Below are 23,865 nucleotides of genomic sequence, written 5' to 3'. Positions count from 1 at the left end.
TTGTTGTTCACGACGCAGCGTTATCCGCTGAATATGTGCATCGATAGAGAGTTTACTGCGTCCGTCTTGAGGCCTCCGGTACTCACGAGCACCGCTACGTTCTGCCATCTTTACTGTAAACACGCTAAACTTACAGCCATTTAAGAAATGCTAAATGTGGAGCTAACAGTTACAGCCATCACTGGCCCTGTATTATAAGATGAAGTCGAGATCTACTGACCGGTGGCGTCGCTGTAAAGTCGCTGCTTTGTTACAAACTGCAGCTTCAACAGTTTATTTATTGCTGTGTGAGCGAACTTTCATTGGTATGTAACCGGCATCCTGCTAATGCAGGTTAGCTGCATTTATATTCTCCCAGAGTGCCGGCTAATGCCAACACTGTTCCCACTGGTGCGACAGCCGTGTAGCGCAAATACAAATGAGCTGGTGGGCTGCAGTTTAACGCTGGCTTCATTAGTATGGCTGTGGCGTGGTGCTAACGCTAGGTAGGCTCATTGGTATGGCTGCTGAGTGCTGGCAGTGAATCTCGGCTGACTGGCAGAACGCCCAGAGAGACACACACACACACACACACACACACACACACACACACACACACACAGAGAGAGCCACTGCATTGCGCTGAATGAAGGTGCAGTGACTGGCTGTGTGTATTTGCATGTTACACTCAGGTTAGAAAGCTCTGAACATCCAGTGAGCTTCCGTTTCTCATATCTCCCCCCTGAACAAAACACACCTCCAGTCCCGGCTGCACACGATGAACTCTCACAGGAACAGCAGGAAATACAGTTTCTCATCAAAATGTGCCAAAGAGTGAAGAGGAGGAGAAGGACGGAGGCGGCCTGCAGAGTTACACGTGTGCTTCCACAGTTAAAGGATATCTGGTGATATTCTAAAGATATGTAACATTTGTGTCTGCGAAGAGTTTGAAGCTTCATTCATAACGTTGGTATTCAAATTATAAACCGACATTTCAACGCTGCACATCTATTTACTGCACTCCTGCACAGCGTCAGACGAAGCTGCACTAATATTCTTAGTATTATACGAACACTTCCAAATACTTCCAATAACGTCAGAGCGTTTCAAAGTCTACAAGTCAACAATGAGCCAAAAAAGATGTGATTAAAAAAATTAAGTGAGTTTAAACTCAAAAACAACTTTTACACTCTGTTCAAAAACCTCATTAGAAGCTTTGAATTAAATGTTTTACAGGTACAGCCCTTATATATAATATATTATATAATATATATAATATATTATATAATATATTATATATATTACATATTATATATATTATATAATATATTATATAATATATATAATATATTATATATAATATATTATATATATATTATATATAATATATTATATATATTATATAATATATATATTATATATTATATATAATATATTATATATATTATATAATATATTATATATATATATATATAATATATTATATATATAATATATTATATAATATATATATAATATAGAATATATTATATATATATATTATATAATATATATATAATATAGAATATATTATATAAGAGCCTAATATATCTTCTTCCTCTGTGCATTAGAGCTCCATTATGTCCTTATTAAAAACACATCACTGTTGCACTACATGTTCTTTCATTATCATAAACACACACTGTAGTTTATTTTTAATCCCACACACACACACTGCCCCAAATACTCACTCGAGCACCAAATGAGGAATAATCTGCCACTGAAAACAGTCCCAACACCAACAAATGCAGTTTTTCCTCCTGTTCCAACAACAATTTGGTCAAATATTATAATTAAATTCATTTTAACGTACAAAAGATACAGTTAATATTCTCTCCTCAAAGCCACCAAACACCAACGATAGAAACAGTCATTTAAGATCGCTGATCGACGTAAAAAAAACTTCAAACTCGCCAGAAACAAAACAAAACTCATCAAAACCTTTCCAGGCGAACTGTCTACTGGCAATGAAACAGGAATCCATCGCATATTTTTAGCAGGTTTTCCCACGTTTATAATTACATGTATATGTTGGATAAGTATTTGTTTTTACCTTCCTCACGGCACTTCTCCCTCCACAGCAGGTTGTCTTCAGCCAGGATCCTCCAGTACCTGCAGGTCTGAGCGGCCTGCAGCAAGTCTCTGGGAGCCAGGAAGGTGAGGACGTACAGAGCTAACTGCAAACACACACACATTTAAAATACTCACATAGGTTAGGGCATTGCTGCATTAATGTGTGTGTTACATGTTCCTGTTACATTAATGTGTGTGTGTTACATTAATGTGTGTGTTACATGTTCATGTTACATTAATGTGTGTGTTACATGTTCCTGTTACATTAATGTGTGTGTTACATGTTCCTGTTACATTAATGTGTGTGTTACATGTTCCTGTTACATTAATGTGTGTGTTACATGTTCCTGTTGCATTAATGTGTTACATGTTCCTGTTACATTAATGTGTTACATGTTCCTGCTACATTAATGTGTGTGTTACATGTTCTTGCTACATTAATGTGTGTGTTACATGTTCCTGCTACATTAATGTGTGTGTTACATGTTCCTGTTACATTAATGTGTTACATGTTCCTGTTACATTAATGTGTTACATGTTCCTGCTACATTAATGTGTGTGTTACATGTTCTTGCTACATTAATGTGTGTGTTACATGTTCCTGTTGCATTAATGTGCGTGTTACATGTTCCTGTTACATTAATGTGTGTTTTACATGTTCCTGTTACATTAATGTGTGTGTTACATGTTCCTGTTACATTAATGTGTGCGTTACATGTTCCTGTTACATTAATGTGTGTGTTACATGTTCCTGTTACATTAATGTGTGCGTTACATGTTCCTGTTACATTAATGTGTGTGTTACATGTTCCTGTTACATTAATGTGTGTGTTACATGTTCCTGTTACATTAATGTGTGTGTTACATGTTCCTGTTACATTAATGTGTGTGTTACATGTTCCTGTTACATTAATGTGTGTGTTACATGTTCCTGTTACATTAATGTGTGTGTTACATGTTCCTGCTGCATTAATGTGTGTGTTACATGTTCCTGTTGCATTAATGTGTGTGTTACATGTTCCTGTTACATTAATGTGTGTGTTACATGTTCCTGCTACATTAATGTGTGTTACATGTTCCTGTTACATTAATGTGTGTGTTACATGTTCCTGTTACATTAATGTGTGTGTTACATGTTCCTGTTACATTAATGTGTTACATGTTCCTGTTACATTAATGTGTTACATGTTCCTGCTACATTAATGTGTGTGTTACATGTTCCTGTTACATTAATGTGTTACATGTTCCTGTTACATTAATGTGTTACATGTTCCTGCTACATTAATGTGTGTGTTACATGTTCCTGTTACATTAATGTGTGTGTTACATGTTCCTGTTGCATTAATGTGTGTGTTACATGTTCCTGTTACATTAATGTGTGTGTTACATGTTCCTGTTGCATTAATGTGCGTGTTACATGTTCCTGTTACATTAATGTGTGTGTTACATGTTCCTGTTACATTAATGTGTGTGTTACATGTTCCTGTTACATTAATGTGTGCGTTACATGTTCCTGTTACATTAATGTGTGCGTTACATGTTCCTGTTACATTAATGTGTGTGTTACATGTTCCTGTTACATTAATGTGTGTGTTACATGTTCCTGTTACATTAATGTGTGTGTTACATGTTCCTGTTACATTAATGTGTGTGTTACATGTTCCTGTTACATTAATGTGTGTGTTACATGTTCCTGTTACATTAATGTGTGTGTTACATGTTCCTGCTGCATTAATGTGTGTGTTACATGTTCCTGTTGCATTAATGTGTGTGTTACATGTTCCTGTTACATTAATGTGTGTGTTACATGTTCCTGCTACATTAATGTGTGTTACATGTTCCTGTTACATTAATGTGTGTGTTACATGTTCCTGCTACATTAATGTGTGTGTTACATGTTCCTGCTGCATTAATGTGTGTGTTACATGTTCCTGTTGCATTAATGTGTGTGTTACATGATCCTGTTACATTAATGTGTGTGTTACATGTTCCTGTTACATTAATGTGTGTGTTACATGTTCCTGCTACATTAATGTGTGTGTTACATGTTCCTGCTGCATTAATGTGTGTGTTACATGTTCCTGCTGCATTAATGTGTGTGTTACATGTTCCTGCTGCATTAATGTGTGTGTTACATGTTCCTGCTGCATTAATGTGTGTGTTACATGTTCCTGTTGCATTAATGTGTGTGTTACATGTTCCTGCTACATTAATGTGTGTGTTACATGTTCCTGCTGCATTAATGTGTGTGTTACATGTTCCTGTTGCATTAATGTGTGTGTTACATGATCCTGTTGCATTAATGTGTGTGTTACATGTTCCTGTTGCATTAATGTGTGTGTTACATGTTCCTGTTACATTAATGTGTGTGTTACATGTTCCTGCTACATTAATGTGTGTGTTACATGTTCCTGCTACATTCATGTGTGTGTTACATGATCCTGTTACATTAATGTGTGTGTTACATGTTCCTGTTACATTAATGTGTGTGTTACATGTTCCTGCTACATTAATGTGTGTGTTACATGTTCCTGTTGCATTAATGTGTGTGTTACATGTTCCTGTTGCATTAATGTGCGTGTTACATGTTCCTGTTACATTAATGTGTGTGTTACATGTTCCTGCTGCATTAATGTGTGTTACATGTTCCTGTTACATTAATGTGTGTGTTACATGTTCCTGCTACATTAATGTGTGTGTTACATGTTCCTGCTACATTAATGTGTGTGTTACATGTTCCTGCTGCATTAATGTGTGTGTTACATGTTCCTGCTGCATTAATGTGTGTGTTACATGTTCCTGCTGCATTAATGTGTGTGTTACATGTTCCTGTTGCATTAATGTGTGTGTTACATGTTCCTGCTACATTAATGTGTGTGTTACATGTTCCTGTTACATTAATGTGTGTGTTACATGATCCTGTTACATTAATGTGTGTGTTACATGTTCCTGTTACATTAATGTGTGTGTTACATGTTCCTGTTGCATTAATGTGTGTGTTACATGTTCCTGTTACATTAATGTGTGTGTTACATGTTCCTGCTACATTAATGTGTGTGTTACATGTTCCTGCTACATTCATGTGTGTGTTACATGATCCTGTTACATTAATGTGTGTGTTACATGTTCCTGTTACATTAATGTGTGTGTTACATGTTCCTGCTACATTAATGTGTGTGTTACATGTTCCTGTTGCATTAATGTGTGTGTTACATGTTCCTGTTGCATTAATGTGCGTGTTACATGTTCCTGTTACATTAATGTGTGTGTTACATGTTCCTGCTGCATTAATGTGTGTTACATGTTCCTGTTACATTAATGTGTGTGTTACATGTTCCTGTTGCATTAATGTGTGTGTTACATGTTCCTGTTCCATTAATGTGTGTGTTACATGTTCCTGTTACATTAATGTGTGTTACATGTTCCTGTTGCATTAATGTGTGTGTTACATGTTCCTGTTCCATTAATGCGTGTTACATGTTCCTGTTGCATTAATGTGTGTTACATGTTCCTGTTACATTAATGTGTGTGTTACATGTTCCTGTTACATTAATGTGTGTGTTACATGTTCCTGCTACATTAATGTGTGTGTTACATGTTCCTGTTGCATTAATGTGTGTGTTACATGTTCCTGTTCCATTAATGTGTGTGTTACATGTTCCTGTTACATTAATGTGTGTGTTACATGTTCCTGCTACATTAATGTGTGTGTTACATGTTCCTGTTACATTAATGTGTGTGTTACATGTTCCTGTTACATTAATGTGTGTGTTACATGTTCCTGCTACATTAATGTGTGTGTTACATGTTCCTGTTGCATTAATGTGTGTGTTACATGTTCCTGTTCCATTAATGTGTGTGTTACATGTTCCTGTTGCATTAATGTGTGTGTTACATGTTCCTGTTACATTAATGTGTGTGTTACATGTTCCTGTTGCATTAATGTGTGTGTTACATGTTCCTGTTGCATTAATGTGTGTGTTACATGTTCCTGCTACATTAATGTGTGTGTTACATGTTCCTGTTGCATTAATGTGTGTTACATTAATGTGTGTGTGCGTGTGTGTGTACCTCTTTGGGCAGCAGAGATATGAAGTCTCTCTGGAACTGAGGCTCGATGACCTGCATCATGTGCTTCACCTGACTCGTCTCACACCTGTCAATCAACTCGTCCAGAGCCAATAGCCTCTCTGGACCGCTCCACGTCTGCGGGACGGGGGGGGACACACACAAGGTCAGACATCTTTGTCTTTTGTTTTTTCTTTGTACATGGAAGTGTGTTTTCAGTTTGAAGTCTCACCTCGAGCTACAGAGACAGAGATTTCTGTTTCTCTGTGAATGAATGTTTTCTTATTCGTTACATAAGAACAGCTCGGAGGCAGCGCTGCTCTAACGCTGTGTGTACGGGCAGCAGGCGGAAGATATTCACACACACACAGCTACTGATGCAGCACATCAAGAGTGTGTGTGGGCGAGTAATCTTAACAGAGCGTAGTTTGTTCCAACCCATCAAGTAAAACAAGTATCCAGTGTTTCCCGCCACAGTTTCATAACGAACTGAATATATTTTTACTCCTCAGTAAGTCATTCATATCTATACAAGCAATTTGTTTATGATTTAACAGTTTACTAGAGCACGAAGTTCTTCATTCATCATTTGACAGCAGAGATGTGACCGGATATTAACTGCATCCTTTCTGTGTGAGCCCGACCGGAGCCTGAACCACGGCAGCAGCTTTGAGCCTGAGCCTCAATAAAAACTTGAATTTCCACTTTAAATAATATATAAATAATATATTCCAGGCTCAAGTGAAGTAAAGCAGATTCAGTGTGTGACGCAGACATGCAGCTTCTCCTACAGAAGCACAGAAAGTTCACATCACAGACTTTAAGGTTTGTATTTAAACATTTTAAATAAAAATAAAACAGATTCAAGCCGGGGGAATCAAAGCTGCGTCGGACCACCCAACCGGTTCCCAGTCTCACAAAGTCCTGTTTGAAACAATCCAATAAAGGTTTGGGGAAGCTAACATTCGCCTAAACGCTGATGGATTAGCTCTAGAAGCTAACATTAGCCTGAACGCTGGTGCATTAGCTCTAGACGCTAACGTTAGCCTAAACGCTAGTGGATTAGCTCTAGAAGTTAACGTTAGCCTAAACGCTGATGGATTAGCTTTAGAAGCTAACGTTAGCCTAAACACTGGTGGATTAGCTCTAGAAGCTAACGTTAGCCTAAACGCTGGTGGATTAGCTCTCACTAGTAAACTAGTTAGCTGGGATGCTAACATCACATCCTTTATTTTTACTCCCGTTTTTGAAAATGCTACAAAAACCTCTGATACGGTTTCAGCGGAGAAATAAAAAGCTGCCACACTTCGATGTTTGGAGGTTTAGCTGATTGTGCATGAAATGTTGAATAGTAAGGAAGAAATGTTCGCTGACCTGGAAGATATTGAGCCAGTCCTGCAGGCCGGAGGGGGGCGGGCCCGAGGTGACGCGCCGCCGCTGAGCCGAGTGCCCGTTGGCCAGCCGCAGGTCGCCGAATGTGGTTGGCGTGGTGACCTGGACCAGACTGGCGGGACTGCGGAGAGAGGGACAAACCTGTTAGCATCTGCACCGGTTAGCATTTTCAAGCTAGTCTGGAACGTACATGATTGTGGAGCAGACACTACAAAGGCACGATTTACTCCAAGGCGCCTTTAATGTCATGAACTAACGTTTTTAAGTCCAATATGAATATATCACAAGCACGATAAAGACATTTTAATCATTTACAGAGCGACACCTCGGAGTATCCGTATCAAACGCACATCCAACAAACTAACTTTGGGTCCATTTACTTCCTAGCTACCGTGTTAGACCATCACGAACATCGTCACGGTTTCTTTAAACTGTAGTTTAAAGGTGTGGCAGCGGCTTGTGTACCTCAGGTATCCGTTGCCTTTGCAGTGCTTCTTCTTCGAAGGGAACGGCCGTCCGTCCGGACCGTGATCCAGCTTCCTCTTCATCTGGGGGGAAAGAAACGGACACGGTGTCAAAGGTAAAGCAGGCAGTGATCAGACCACAGGACTGATGGCAAACGTTTGCCCCGAAGCCGTCGGGCAGGTTCATCCAGACGTGTAGACCTTGTATTAAACCTCATCTGGATATGCGACGCGTGGAATGACGTACGTCTCTGTAACATTACTGTAGCGACTTATGATGAGTCCGTAAACCATCTACTGATCATCAGGGCGCTCTGTGGCATTCTGCAAGGATTACCCCTGTACCTTCACATGTAGAGGCGAGACGTGTCCCTTTATAAGCTTTTATTCTTGTAGATTAAAGCTATTTACACAAACAAGCATCATATACTGAAGTTGTGTCTAATTTTCATAGACTTTTGCTGTTTTTTACACCATATTTGACCCAAAACAGCAGTTTACAGCAGCTGCATTGTGTATTGGGTTCAGTTTGTCCATGGCACTTGGTGAAAGGGTGCAACATGGGCCGAGGGAGAACCCTTACATTTCTGGAGCGGATCTTTTTCACTTATGGAATCGGCCTTGGACTCTCCAAACACCCTTCGTGTTCACTTGTGTGTAAGAAAGCAAAACAATTCAACTCCTCAGTTTGTAATCTTGTGGTTTGTAAATGCAAAGATGCACAAGCGTCGTACTTTGTTTACTGTGACCGTCGTGCACCAAAGGAAACCCCCAACATGTGAACACCCTGACGACAACACACCGTCTGAGACACACGTGTTGAGGGATCTCACGTTAATGAAGAGGCGCAGATACACTGCAGCCCTCTGAGTAACTACAGTGACACTGAAAACACCTACGCTGTTAATAACACAAACACACCCTGAGGTCTGAATCGGCCTTCTGTCCGCGTCGTCTTTCTTTCACTCAATGAACGCAGGAATGCAGAAAATCGCAGGAATGTCGCCGGTGCAGCACTGGTCTAAAATAGAGCAGCACGCGCTAACAGGCTGCTTTTCACACACACACACACACACACACACACACATATGGTGTGAGTGCATCATAACTGGCTGCATAATGTCACTTTTCAAAATAAAATAAGAAAACCCTGAATATTTCTGCCACTCTGCTTTACCACCACCAATCTGCTTTTTGTTAACCCCCCCCCCCCAAACACAAAGTCGCTGGCTTTTCACAACAGATGCGTCCGTGTGGATTTCATTAAGCTTAAAAGAAAAATTTCCCTTGAGGTTGAAAACATCAAAAAATGTGTTTACTGTTAAAACCAGCTCTGATGTGAGACGTCTGTAGAACAATGTCGTCACAGGTGTTACTGACATGTGAGAGGGAATTCACATCGACCTTAGTGCACATTTTAAAGCTGTATTTGATTTTCAGTATATATATATATATATATATATATATATATATATATATATATATATATATATATATATATATATATATATATATATATATATATACACACACACACACACACACATAAATACCTGTGTCATTTACTGAGTAATATTCATCTATAATCTGGATTTTCTTAGTGGAAGAAAAGCAAAGAAATGTTGATTTCTAAGGTTTTATTCTTGTAGTTTGTAGACGTGAAGCGTTAGATAATAAAGTTGTGTCATTTTAACTGTGCACAAACATAAACGCACCTTGCAGCAGCTGCACTGTGTGATGTCCCTCTTTCACTTGTTTTAAAACCATTCTAAAGTTTTAATCTTGTGGTTTGAACAAACATTATTTACCATACATTTCATTATAATCTGCTTTACCCGAGTTTAAATTCTCTCAAAGATTTCTGCTTTTTTATACAATATGTATTAAAACATGCTTTTTAATTGATTGTAAGTGTATTTGATATCTTTAAGAACCATATTGCATCACAGTAATCTGCAGCAGCTTTCATTCAAACCCTCCACGTGCCCTGCTCAGAGGACAGACCCTCGATCACCGATAATGTCACCGGAGGACGTTAAATGTGTGCGGTCTCTCTGCCGGTTCCGCAGTGGTCCACGCTCACGCGCACGCACACACCGACACACGCACGCGCCACAGAGGCATTCCGCTGTCAGAGAAACGCCTTGTCATCCCGGTGTTGCACGAGCCTGACAACCTTGAATTCTCGCACGACAGCTTTCAATAAAGCCATAAACGTGGAGCTGGAACCTGCAGCCAGCTGACCGATATCACCGATATCACCGATACTCACTTTGATGAAGATGAGCTTCAAGGTGCCGTAGAAGCCCATGGCTGCCCCCGGTAGGTACAAGCCTCCCGGAGACCCGACACAATATTACAACTCAAAATAAAAAATGACTGCGATTAAATCCCGAAATCCAAAAGATGAATATCCGAGAATTAGACTGCGTGACGTCAACAATCCATCCGGTGAATCGGTAAGTATTAATCGATCAGTGGGAATCGGTCCGCGTTGAGCTCGTGCTGCTGCTGCTGCTTCAGGATTCACAGGAACACGCAGGGACATGCCTCTCTCTGCCTCGTGAGGGAGGGAGGGAGGGAGAGCGAGGGAGGGGTGGAGCCGCGCGCGTGTGTGTGTGTGTGTGTGTGTGTGTGTGTGTGTGTGTGTGTGTGTGTGTGTGTGTGTGTGTGTGTGTGTGTGCGCGTGTGGCAGATTCTGATTAGAATTCTGTGGGAAATCAGATTTTATGACGTTCAGAGTTCACATCACTATTTTCCCAGCAGGATCCAACTGAACACATCAAAAGGTTAAATAGTTAAATATATCTAAAGCTTTATAAACATTTAACATTTATCTCTAAAACATTTGTTTGTAATCAAAGTACATTTCTGCTTCACTACAGTTATTCGATAACTTATGAATACAGAATATGATAAACCAATAGATTACGCTCCGCAGTATATAAAGGGAGTACATTTAACTCCAACACAGCAGGTTGTTACACGCGTTCATTCACATGTAAAGCTCTGTACTCCAGCTTTAACTGTGCATGTGACGTCACGCTCACGTCCCAACCCGGAAGTCAGCCATGTTGGATGGTATATACAACCAAGACTGCGCCCGTTCACGTGAGAGTTGCTGCAACACTTCGTAATTTTATTTGTATTTAAACGTCTAAGATTGAAAGAAAATGCCAGACGTGTGCGCAGTGTATAGTTGTGGTCATCACGCTACTCGTGACCCAGAGAAACGCTTCTTTAGATTTCCTACAATCATCACAAACAACGATCCACAACAGAGGGATGAGTTACTGTCTACTGAACGCCGTACGCTGGTTTAGCAACATAACTCGTTTCAACAGATTCAACAGAAGAAGAAGCACAATTCTCCGTGTGTGTGGCGTCCACTTTATATCTGGTAAGAGCTCATGCTAAAGCTATGTTTTCAATGTTTACGTTAAACATTTGTGCTTATGATATACCCGAACACTGTAAGACCTCTTCTCACTCACAAACCACGGCGTGAGCGGTGTATCTCGAGCTCTTTGAGAGTGATCCACACGGGCATGGACGAGCACCCTGTCATCTTTCAGTGGTTTGGTAAGAAGACTACCGACCCAGCCAGAAACAAAGACATTAGAAGCATCTAAGCTCTTGTACGCCTTCATTTGTGCGTTGGTTGCCCACGACGTTTGTAGCACAAGGTAGTTCACAATATCCGGATATTCAATCGGCGGTAATGAATCTAAATCCTCAATATAATCCGACGGCTTCAGCGTGTACGGGTCACGGCCGCACATTTGGACTTTTCCTTTGCCTTTGCAGAGGACTCCAGAGAGTCAACATACTTTGAAGTTGTTGTTGTTGGCTTTAGACGCCATTGTTGATTTGTTTTTCATCCAACATGGCGTCGCACGCATACGTCACACAGTTTTGTCACGAAGAATATCTGTAATGTAATATAGAGGATTCTGAAATGGGCAATTCTACACATTGAGACTTTAACCTGCAGGTATTGCTACTTTTCCTAAAGTACAAGATCTGAGTCCTTCCACCACCACGGGCTAAATGCTAACGTTAGCATGCTAATAAGATCACAATGCTTATTATGCTGATGCAGGGAATCGAACTTAGTTACTTTTAGGCACCGACCGAATTCCTTCAATACAGTCGAGAATCGAAAAATGTTATTCAAAACCAAATGTATTAGTTAGCGAGTCAATAAGCATGCAGCAGGGCGGTACCAAGCGCTAATAATGATTCTACATTTGTTAGCTTAAATAAAATAAAGGTTTGTTCCGTAATGTGAGATTGTTTGTTAAAAATTGATTTTATAAAATTGGTAACGAAAAAAGTATCGCACAGGAACCGGTACCACACGTCTGAACGTGCTCTATTCACAGGTATGATTAGATATTAAATAGTTAGCGTGTTAGCATGCTAACACTCGCTAATTAGCACTAAACACAAAGAACAGCTCGTTGGTTCTGCAGGTGTTTTGAAATAAACCATTAACATGTTGACCTGATTCTGGCTTTAAATGAAAGCTGGAGGATCACCAGAGTTATTACAATTCATGTTCAGGGGTTCGTAAATGTCGTTCAGATACTTCAGAGTGGAACAACGTGGAGGTCCGACTGAAGGACCCGCATTGCCAGACGGACTAACATCGTTATTGAAACATGCCCAGCAGGAGGTCGATGGAGGTCGCCGCTTTCTCACAGCTGATTGACCTTAAAGGTCGTCACACTGAAACTCCCACAGGCACAAACACACACACTGTAATTTAGGGGGTCAAACCTCCACCCAGAGCCTGGAGAGACAAAACACACAGCACCTCCCTCACCTGCTCCGCCTCCTCCTCAGGTTGTTTTCTCCTCATTCTTCACCTGAAGGCTCATCACTCCTCATTCTGTTCCCTTTCCTTTGCCTGAACCCTCTTCATGTTATTACCAGTATAACGTCGCTGTATTTAACACGGAGGTTTAGTTGTTACACTGCAAACTACGCTGGGAATACATCCTCAATCTAAACTAATATATATATATATATATATATATATATATATATATATATATATATATATATATATATATATATATATATATATATATATATATATATATATATATATATATATATATATATTACCGTTCTTTTATAGTTCGTCCCCCCGGGGCTCCTCCTCCCCCATCAATCAGCCTCATCACGCCCAGATGACCTTTGACCTCTGGAGCTGTTAATCTGTAAATCTCTCCATTTGTCAACAGATCAGTTTCTCATCAATCCCATAATGCCCTGCACTCCTTTAATCCCTCTTTATTTCCTTCCTCCTTTAACTGCCTTCGTACTCTTCTTCCGTTTCTCATTTCCTCGCTCTCTCCTTCTTTCCTTTCCGTCTGTTACTAGTTCCTACCTCTTCTCCTCCATATTGAGAATTTCACAAATTTAGGTAAGAAACTTGAATATTCTCCGAGATTTTAAAGGTCATACATTTGAAACAAGAAACAAATATTCTGAGATGAAGTCGGAAATTTAAGAGTCGATGCCTCAGGGTGTGTTTTTATATTCCTTGTATTTGTCTGAGATGAAGTAGAAAAAATGGTAATACTCAAAGTACAAGTACTTAAAAATTGTACTTGACTAAATGTACTTAGTCAATAACCACCAATGGTAGGTATATATATATATATATATATATATATATATATATATATATATATATATATATATATATAAATAAATAAATAAATAAATAATAATCATGTTTTATAGTGCTGTTTAAAAAGTGTCCTTTTGTCTTTTAAAGCTCTCTTCTTCTGTGGTATGCAGCCCCACTGAGTCTCTCCCTCTGACGGCCTTGTAAAACCTGAAACTTGTGTGTGTGTTATGCATTAAAACAGCTGACTCGTTCCCACACTCAAGGACTGTGTGTGTGTGTCCCATCACAGAGTGAATAACGTCTTAAAATGTGTGTCCACGTGTGTGTGTTTTAAGCTCGGAGCTAACTACCGTCAGACTGGAAACAGAGGAAACCACTTCAAAGACTGAAGCAGATGTGGCCTCTGTTTGTAGTGTGTGTGTGTGTGTGTGTGTGTGTGTGTGTGTCATGAGCTAGCCAGATTAGTCTACAAGTGTGTAAAGAATCAATAAAGAGTAAGAGAGAGAGGATCAGAGGAATGTGTGGGAGATGGATTTTCAGCAGATGATGTTTCATGTGAAGAAGAATCAGTTTCAGTTCAAGAGAATCTGCTTTTTCTGCGTCGAAAAAATGTTAAAAAAACAACTTGAGGTTTCCAGCCTCAAAGCACAACAACGTTTCAGTAACAGAAGCTAACAGAGGCTAACAGAAGCTAATAGAGGCTAATAGAAGCTAATAGAAGCTAATAGAGGCTAATAGAAGCTAACAGAAGCCAATAGAGGCCAACAGAAGCTAATATAAGCTAACAGAAGCTAACAGAGGCTAACAGAAGCTAATATAAGCTAACAGAGGCAACAGAAGCTAATAGAGGCTAATAGAGGCTAATAGAAGCCAACAGAAGCTAATAGAAGCCAACAGAAGCTAACAGAGGCTAAGAGAAGCTAACAGAAGCTAACAGAAGCTAACAGAAGCTAATAGAGGCTAACAGAGGCTAGCACGGAGAGGGCGTGTTTTAACCCCACAACAACAAAAGGCTTCTTTTCTTTCAAGACAGAAGCCGTTAAAACTGAAATTTTCATACGATTGTAAAAATCGGTGTGTGACGATGTGTTTCCTGGGTAAAATTAGAGCATTTTGCAAAAGTAAAAACATGGTTGGTTGTAAAAACATAAAAGTTCAATATGTAAATCCTGTGGAGCCCACATGTCCCCACCACTGCTCACGTGAAGAAATATAAACCATAATGAATATCGAGTGTAATCAGCGTCTGTCTTGATTATAACTCCGTAAAGTCTGAAGTGGACGTGTGTGAAGACGTTTAACCCGAGCGAGTCCTCAGATAAACTCTGCTTATCGAGCCGACAGGATCCAAACACAAGCTGCTGTTTCCGGGGGGACACATTACAGAGGTGCAATGCAGCAAACAACAGGTGCTTCATAAAGCAAAACAAACACTACGGCTGCAGAGTGTGTGTGTGTGTGTGTGTGTGTTCATCCATAATGAATGCAGGGAGTGTTGCAGGGATGTAAGAGACTTGGTGCTCATGTATATTTTAATGAGTAGCTGTGAGTCTGCTTCTCAGGGGAGAAATCAAGACTTCAGCTGCGTGATTGAGAGAAATCTCTGCTTTTCTTTGTCTTTTGAGATTATAAAATGTATATCTTTATGTTTTGGGACTTCACATCACATTTCCCCATCTTCTAAATGTTCTGCCAACAGGGGGTCTCTCAATCAGAACAGTAACATAAGACGGAGGTTGGTAGAGTGCAGTGTTCATCATTTAGGAGGTTTATACCAGCAGCCGAATGATCCACAGAAGTCTCCTCCTCTCCAAAACAAACGCACCCTCTGATTAAAACCAGTAAAACACTGAATAAAGCAGTTTCATGTTAGAAACCAGTGTTTCTCCGGGGGACACAGGACGGAGCAGCTACGAGCTAAAGGCTAACGTTAGCTCAGCTCGTTTCTCTGAGAACTTAAGATCCAGACGCCCGAGGACTAAAATCCTTCATCTGCTTCATATATAGAGTTAAAAACACCAGGATGTAGAAAGTGTCTTAAAACTGGATAAAAAGTCAGTTTATGAAGCTTCTGGCTACAAACACAACGCTGACGCTGCTCAAAGGGGAGAAGACGCCATGACAGGAGAGAGAGGAAACGTTACCTTCAGGAACATTACACATGTCTCTGTCTCACTACATATACAACACAGGACTGATGACACCATGACAGGAGAGAGAGGAAACGTTACCTTCAGGGACATTACACATGTCTCTGTCTCACTACATATACAACACAGGACTGATGACACCATGACAGGTGAGAGGAAACGTTACCTTCAGGAACATTACACGTCTCTGTCTCACTACATATACAACACAGGACTGATGACACCATGACAGGTGAGAGGAAACGTTACCTTCAGGAACATTACACATGTCTCTGTCTCACTACATATACAACACAGGACTGATGACACCATGACAGGAGAGAGAGGAAACGTTACCTTCAGGAACATTACACATGTCTCTGTCTCACTACATATACAACACAGGACTGATGACACCATGACAGGAGAGAGAGGAAACGTTACCTTCAGGGACATTACACATGTCTCTGTCTCACTACATATACAACACAGGACTGATGACACCATGACAGGTGAGAGAGGAAACGTTACCTTCAGGAACATTACACATGTCTCTGTCTCACTACATATACAACACAGGACTGATGACACCATGACAGGAGAGAGAGGAAACGTTACCTTCAGGGACATTACACATGTCTCTGTCTCACTACATATACAACACAGGACTGATGACACCATGACAGGAGAGAGAGGAAACGTTACCTTCAGGAACATTACACATGTCTCTGTCTCACTACATATACAACACAGGACTGATGACACCATGACAGGAGAGAGAGGAAACGTTACCTTCAGGGACATTACACATGTCTCTGTCTCACTACATATACAACACAGGACTGATGACACCATGACAGGAGAGAGAGGAAACGTTACCTTCAGGAACATTACACATGTCTCTGTCTCACTACATATACAACACAGGACTGATGACACCATGACGGGAGAGAGGAAACGTTACCTTCAGGGACACATGTCTCTGTCTCACTACATATACAACACAGGACTGATGACACCATGACAGGAGAGAGAGGAAACGTTACCTTCAGGGACATTACACATGTCTCTGTCTCACTACATATACAACACAGGACTGATGACACCATGACAGGAGAGAGAGGAAACGTTACCTTCAGGAACATTACACATGTCTCTGTCTCACTACATATACAACACAGGACTGATGACACCATGACAGGTGAGAGAGGAAACGTCTGACGTCACACGTCTGAACGACAAAAATAAGCCAACAATGTTACGCATCTCGTGTGGAAAAAAATAAACGCTGGATGAAGAAAAGAACTGAGAAAGATAAACAGCGGGGGGGCGCGGGAACGACTGAAGTCTGAAGGTTTTACTGTCAAGTGTCGCCTTGCATTGTAAAACACTGTCAGGGCAGGATACAATGAGGAACAGGTGTCCCTCCCTCACTCACACACACACACACACTACACTTTTATCTGAATAGAAATTATTATTTGTTTTGGTGGTTACTGATGGATTTCCAGGATTTTACAAATACTCATCATGAGAAAAAACTTTCAAATCTTTTAATAACTTTTCATTTTACTTTGAGGTCCATTCAGTTTTATTCTTTGTAAGTTTTATTTTAATCTCTTTAAATAACTTGTTATTTAAAGAGATTACGTAAGAAGTTCGTCAGTCCTCAAAGATTTCACCCTTTTTTTGCTGCCACAGTTTTTGCCCTTGGAGGCTGAAATTTGGCATCGAGGTCTCAAGTGTGTGAACACATGAACACATGAACACATACACAAATGAACAAATGAACACATGACCAAACGAACACATGAACGAACAAACAAACACATGAACGCATGAACAGACGAACGCATGAACACTTGAACGCATGAACAAACGAACGCATGAACAAACAAACACATTAACGCATGAACGTATGAATGCATGAACAAATAAACACATGAACAAATTAACAGATGAACGCATGAACAGATGAACACATGAACAAACGAACACATTAACGCATGAACACATGAACGCATGAACAGATGAACGCATGAACACATGAACACATGCGTGTACGTGGTCGTAGCTGTTGCAAACAGAAAACACACGGTTTATGATATTTACTGTAAACTACAGACGATAGTTCAAACGTAGGTTTTTGAATATTCTAAAGTCGTTAGCGTCGTTATAGTGACGTCTGTTCACGACGAGTCAGTGACGACACCAATACTTAAACAGCCAATCAAAGTGCAGCAGGGACACGAGTAATAAGCCCCGAGGCATCTTTACGCTAAAAGGTCCCGACGGTGAGCGTCTGTCGCCCGACCGCTCGAACTAAACAGTTCATGAGAAGAAAGACGGACGTGAGGAAAACGAACAAACGATAAAAAGTCGGAGGGCAATTTTCTTCTATTTCTTTTCAGTGAGATCGGTGTGAAAATAGTAAACGCTGCTTTGTTTTCACGACGCATCTTAACAACGACGTGTATATTAGCAGCCTTCCCGTTTCATAACGAGAATATTTTCCTCACACGCAGAACAGACGCTCGTTGCTCGTTGGCTGAAGTCTTTGCGAAGTGTTCAAGAGCGACTTTTTGGCCAAGACGCGACGTGAGGACGCAACAGTCGCCGCTAGTCCTCCGTTTTAAATACGTCACTTTAAATATAATAAAACCTGAACGTGTCGGAATTTAAAAAGTGGATGAGAAAGAACATAATTAATTTTCGGGCCACAAAGAGACTTCACTGGAACCGGAAGGTCGCAGGTTCAAACCTCCGTCCTGCTGACGAGCACAAGAATCCAGGAATGCTGCAGCAGCTCCAGGCGCGCGTGTGTGTGTGTGTGTGTGTGTGTTGCGCTGACTCGGCATGATTGGTGTGGTGGACCTAACTGTCTGGAAAGCTGCCCGGAGCTGGAATGTGACCCCCTGTGGAGAGTTTACATCCACACACACACACACACACACACACACACACACACACACACACACACACACACACACACACACACACATTAATGAAAAGTTTAGGATTTCTGTTTTGAGGTAATTTAATCAAATTTAACTAATAAAGCACTTTATAAACTAAAACCTTAAAACAACTGCTTTACTAGGATACTTATTATTTTAAATTCTGCATTTTACTTAATTAATTTATGCTAAATACATTTAAAATACAGACACAAGAAGAAGAATGTCTCAAACCATCTGATGTTCAAGCATGTTGTCAGAGGAATTATTGAAGTATAGATATATACAGATTAATGAAGACATTAATATTATGATATATTATATACAATATATATATAATTTATATATTATTCTATTCTATTATATTATATATAATACATAATTTATATATTCTATTATATTAACCCTCTGGGAACCAAGAATGTTTTTACTAAATCTCGTCTCAATCCAGCGAAAGGTTGTTGAGATATTTCATTTCCACACACACACACACACACACACACACACACACACACACACACACACACACACACACACACACACACACACACTAATAAAATATAAAGTACAAGTACCTCGTAATTATACTAAATGTACTTAGTTACTTTCCACCGCTGGAGGTACGACGACACTCAGAGACTGAAATTAAATGTGTGTGTCCACATACCAGACATACCACAGCGGCTCATTCACACCGGTCATCTCTGATGCCTGTGTGTGTGTGTGTGTGTGTGTGTGTGTGTGTGTGTGTGTGTGTGTATATAATCTCATATATGTGTAGTAATCTAGAGAACAAAATACTTAGATTACAGAGCATGTCTGACCAGATTAGTGACCCAGTTTTTATAATCTCACACTGACACACACACACACACACACACACACTGACACACACACACACATTTATGTATATATAAATAAATGTGTGTGTGTTAAGAGAACAGTTCCCATGAGGAGACTTCATATCCCATGATCCCGATGGAGGAATCTGAGGAATGTTCACTGCTGCACATTCCTGCACACACCTACAGTCTATCTATGTGTGTGTGTGTGTGTGTGTGTGTGTGTGTGTCTCTCTCTCTCACAGGCGCCCCTGCATGATTTTTAAACAACACTTATTTTTTTTGTCTATGCTTTTATTTTGAAGGTGGAGTTTTTTTAACAAACCGTATGTTAAACATATAAAATACTAATTATTTTAATTTTAGTGCAGAACTTTTAATAAAGTCATTAATATTATTATAAACTCATACTAAAATAATAATCAGATTTTAAATAGTTATACATTTAAAGTAATTTAGTAAGATACCGTCCACACATTCGAGGGACTTGTACTGTAATATTTCTCCCTTTGTACTTTATACTTCTCCAATAGTTAATTAGTTACTTCAGATCATCATGAAATATAATTAACTAATAAATGTATAAAGATTAAACTACGCAGCAGCAGATCAACACGATTATTTAAAACTATTTTTATATTTAAGGGTTTATTTGCTTGAATCGTAAAATAAAACAAAATTAATTAAAATGCCAAAATATTGTTAATCTTTAAATTCAGTTTTTCTTATTGTTGAGCACACACACACACACACACACACACACACACACAGTGCAGCGTCGCCCCCTGCTGGCCTTTGATCGGTTTAAAGTCTAAAGAATAAAAAACTTCCTTCAGTTTCTTGACGTGTTGAAATCTTTTAGTTTCTGCTTCAGCAGGTGGAGATTCTCGACATTGAACATTTGAAGCACAAAGCGCTGGAACAATTTGCATTTCTCTTTTATTTTGAAAATATTTTGGGCCTTAAAAAAAAAATGACAAAAATTACTACGGAGAAATATTTTGTTCATGTTTCTATATTTAGAAATGTAGTTTTTGTTATGACATGATTTCAATACTTGTATCATTTATTATATTTTATTGACCTTCATCACCTTCCAGCTGCGCTGGTGCAGATTTAAGGTCGTGAAGCTTTAAAGCTCCGTAAACGACCTGCGAGAACATTTGATCCCTCGAGGTCATAAACACGCAAAGAAACACACTAAAACAACAACAATCTAGACAGCAATAGATGTTTTCCTGGCCATGGTCAGGGTCCTTGAACACAACACGAGTGGAACGTGTCATCACGTGGTCACGTCAACAAACTTCCATTGTAAACGAGACGTCAGTGAACGCAGCGTGGCGAGTGTCGAACAGAGAACGCTGGACGCAGAATGTTCCAGGAGAAACGAACGAACGATCGTTTGTGGAAGTTAAAGGTCAGCGAGTCGACTTTGTGCGGTGATGAAGAAGGCGCTCACCGAACTGCGCGAGCTGAGAGGACGAGTGTTTGGATAAAGTTAACGCTCTTCGGCGGAGTTCGGCCCAACAAGCAGCTCCTGCAGAGCGGAACATAAACACCTGGAGAGATGGAGGGGTAGACCCCCCCACCAAGAACACACTGTTCCACCACCATGTCCCCGTTTACTTCATATGTTCGTCACAATAAGCAGAAATACATCTGCCGGCGCTGCAGCGTGAAAACAAACTCACCTGGCTCTGAAGCGAGGGTGACGTCCCCTCCTCTTCGTCCCGGCTGTTTCCCTCCTCCTCCTCTCCTCCGGTCTCTCCTTCCTCCTCTTCGTCTCCTCCGCCCTCCGTCCGTGTGATCCGATTGGCCGTTTCCAGGTGGGCGGTGCCGAAAGGGTCTGACGGACAGGACTCGTCCTCGATGGTGAAGACGTCCTCCTCTCCGTCCTCTCTTCCTCGGCACAGAGAGGAGGAGAGGAAAGGAAAGGCGGTCAAGGAGGAGGCGGAGATCGGCGTGTGTCCATCTTTGGTGTCTGCCTTCATCATCTCCTCCTCCTCCTCCTCCTCCTCCTCCTCCTCCTCCTCCTCCTCCTCCTCTTCTTCCATCCTCCTGGATGGAGTTTGTAGCGTCCGGTCCTCCTCTTCCTCCTCCTCCTCGTCCCTCCTTTCTTGACGCTCTCCGTCCATCTTTCGTTCGTCACACAGCAGAAGAACAAAGAAGCATCTTTAAAAAGAAACACATTAATAATAAAACTACAAGAATCACAATCTTTCTGCATCTTATTCAGAATAAGTTAAAAACAGAAACATCAGCTGTTGTTAAAGTTTGTTAATTATTTAAGTTTTCAGTATCATTTATTTATAACCTGTATTTTACCAGGATACGTCTCATTGAGAGTAAACATCTCTCTGTAGGAGCGTCCTGGTCGGGACAGCAGCAGCACAGACCCAGCGGTCTGCTTCAGTGTCTTTAAGAGTCACTTTAAGTCTGTTCAGAGACCGGCTCTCTGAGCTTCAGCTCATTCTGCAGCTGCTTCCAGGAGCAGCGAAACTAAACGTCCTGTTCCCAAGTTCTGTACGGACTTCTGGGACAGTTAGAAGAAACAAGTCCTCGGAGAGAAGCCGATACGGTCCACTACATTTCCTACTCATGTAGATCCTTAGGTATTGTGGAAGAGTACCCAGAATAGCTTCATAAATAAGGATGTGCAGTGTTTCAGTCTACGGGAGGTCAGGGAAGACCATCCAACACGAGCATATAAGGTGCAGTGGTGCGTCAGGTTTGAGGTTTGTTATGAGTCAGTGCCCCGTGGTAGACGGTATCCAGAGAGCTGAGGCTCTGAGACGATGCATTCATATAAACAACATCTCCATCGTCCAGCACAGAGACGTTGCAGAGACGCATCTCTTTGTGGCCTCCAGAGAAAGACACGACTTGTTTCTAAAATAAAAACGGTGCTACATCAGATCCCTGTGGCACACCTTTGGGTACATTAAGAGAACTAGAAGTTACACCTTCAGCCCCCACACACAGCAGACAGCTTGATCTGAGAGAGTCTTTGTGACACTAAGTTATGATCCACTGCATCAGAAGCTTCATCACAAGGAACTCCAGCTGTCAGATACACGGAGTCAAAGGTGAAGATTTACCTCAGATTTAGTGGAGAAGAAGTTAAGTTAGAAAAAAGGAAGTACTGTGAACAAGACTTAGCTTTAGTATTCTCACAGTATATTTAATTGAAGGCTTCTTCCACACTGTCCCGATATAGAGAGAGATATATATATATATATATATATATATATATATATATATATATATATATATATATATATATATATAATATATAGTTATATATATATATATATATTATATTAGATATATATATATAATAGAATATATTATATATATAAATATATATATCTCTATATATATATATATATATATATATATCTCTATATTAATATTATATATAATATATAATATATTTATAATAAATATATATATATATATCTCTATATATATCTCTATATATATATCTCTATATATTAATAATATATATATATATAGGAGATATAATATATTTAATATATATAATATATTATATATATAAATTATATTATATATATATATTAATATATATATATATATATATATATATATATATATATATATATATATATATATAAAGTAGTGTATGTCTGTATGCAGCAGTTAACAGTACAACCTTTTAAAGATACGGATAACACAGTTAAATATTATAAACCTTAAATAAACCAGCCTTACCTTCACAAACAACTGATTTAATCGTCCGGACTTTAAACTTTAAAACACCAGAACTTTCTTCTTCTTCGTCTGTTTTTAACTTCCTCGCGAGAGCTTCTACATTTTATCCCAGAACCCAACAAAGCTTGTGAAAGTTGAGCTTGTCCTCTCCAGATGTGTTTTATACTTTGAATCATCACAAACTGAACTCTTCTTCTTGCACATGGAGCTTCATTTGGCGCGCTTTGATGACGTCACGCACCGGGGTTACGCTGCCGCATTTTTTTGTTTTGTAGTCTATGCTTTTATTTTGAAGGTGGAATGGCTGGTTTCTTTTTCTATTTATACAAACATTATATTATATTATAAATTGTTATAAAGTTTATTTTTTAGTGTAGAACTTTTAATAACAGCATGACATGATATTACATTTATTATTATAATGAACTTAAACCAAAATAATAATTACATTTTAATAGTTATACATGGAATTATACATATTTAACATTTATTTATACATATTTTAATTTTGTGTATATATATAATTCTTTTTCTCCTAAATAC

General features: G+C 39.5%; 1 protein-coding gene across 1 annotated transcript in view; it reads right to left on the bottom strand.

Annotated features, from left to right (window-relative positions):
* Nucleotides 1-23,546, bottom strand: part of LOC115024044 (F-box/WD repeat-containing protein 7-like) — a 24,366-nt gene extending 820 nt beyond the window's left edge. Inside the window, exons 1-6 of the mRNA XM_029455424.1 lie at nucleotides 23,323-23,546; nucleotides 21,282-21,762; nucleotides 8,017-8,099; nucleotides 7,534-7,672; nucleotides 6,163-6,297; nucleotides 2,072-2,195 (exon numbers count right to left, since the gene is read on the bottom strand). Coding sequence (XP_029311284.1) covers nucleotides 2,072-2,195; nucleotides 6,163-6,297; nucleotides 7,534-7,672; nucleotides 8,017-8,099; nucleotides 21,282-21,725 — 925 coding nt within the window. The 5' untranslated portion in view covers nucleotides 21,726-21,762; nucleotides 23,323-23,546. The remainder of the gene's footprint in view (nucleotides 1-2,071; nucleotides 2,196-6,162; nucleotides 6,298-7,533; nucleotides 7,673-8,016; nucleotides 8,100-21,281; nucleotides 21,763-23,322) is intronic.
* Nucleotides 23,547-23,865: the final 319 nt, after the last annotated feature.

Source organism: Cottoperca gobio, chromosome 18 (assembly GCF_900634415.1).
Source record: "Cottoperca gobio chromosome 18, fCotGob3.1, whole genome shotgun sequence".
In the NCBI taxonomy this organism is placed as follows: Eukaryota; Metazoa; Chordata; class Actinopteri; order Perciformes; family Bovichtidae; genus Cottoperca; species Cottoperca gobio.
Note: the sequence above shows the minus strand (reverse complement) of the source record. Positions and strands in the feature narration are given on the sequence as shown.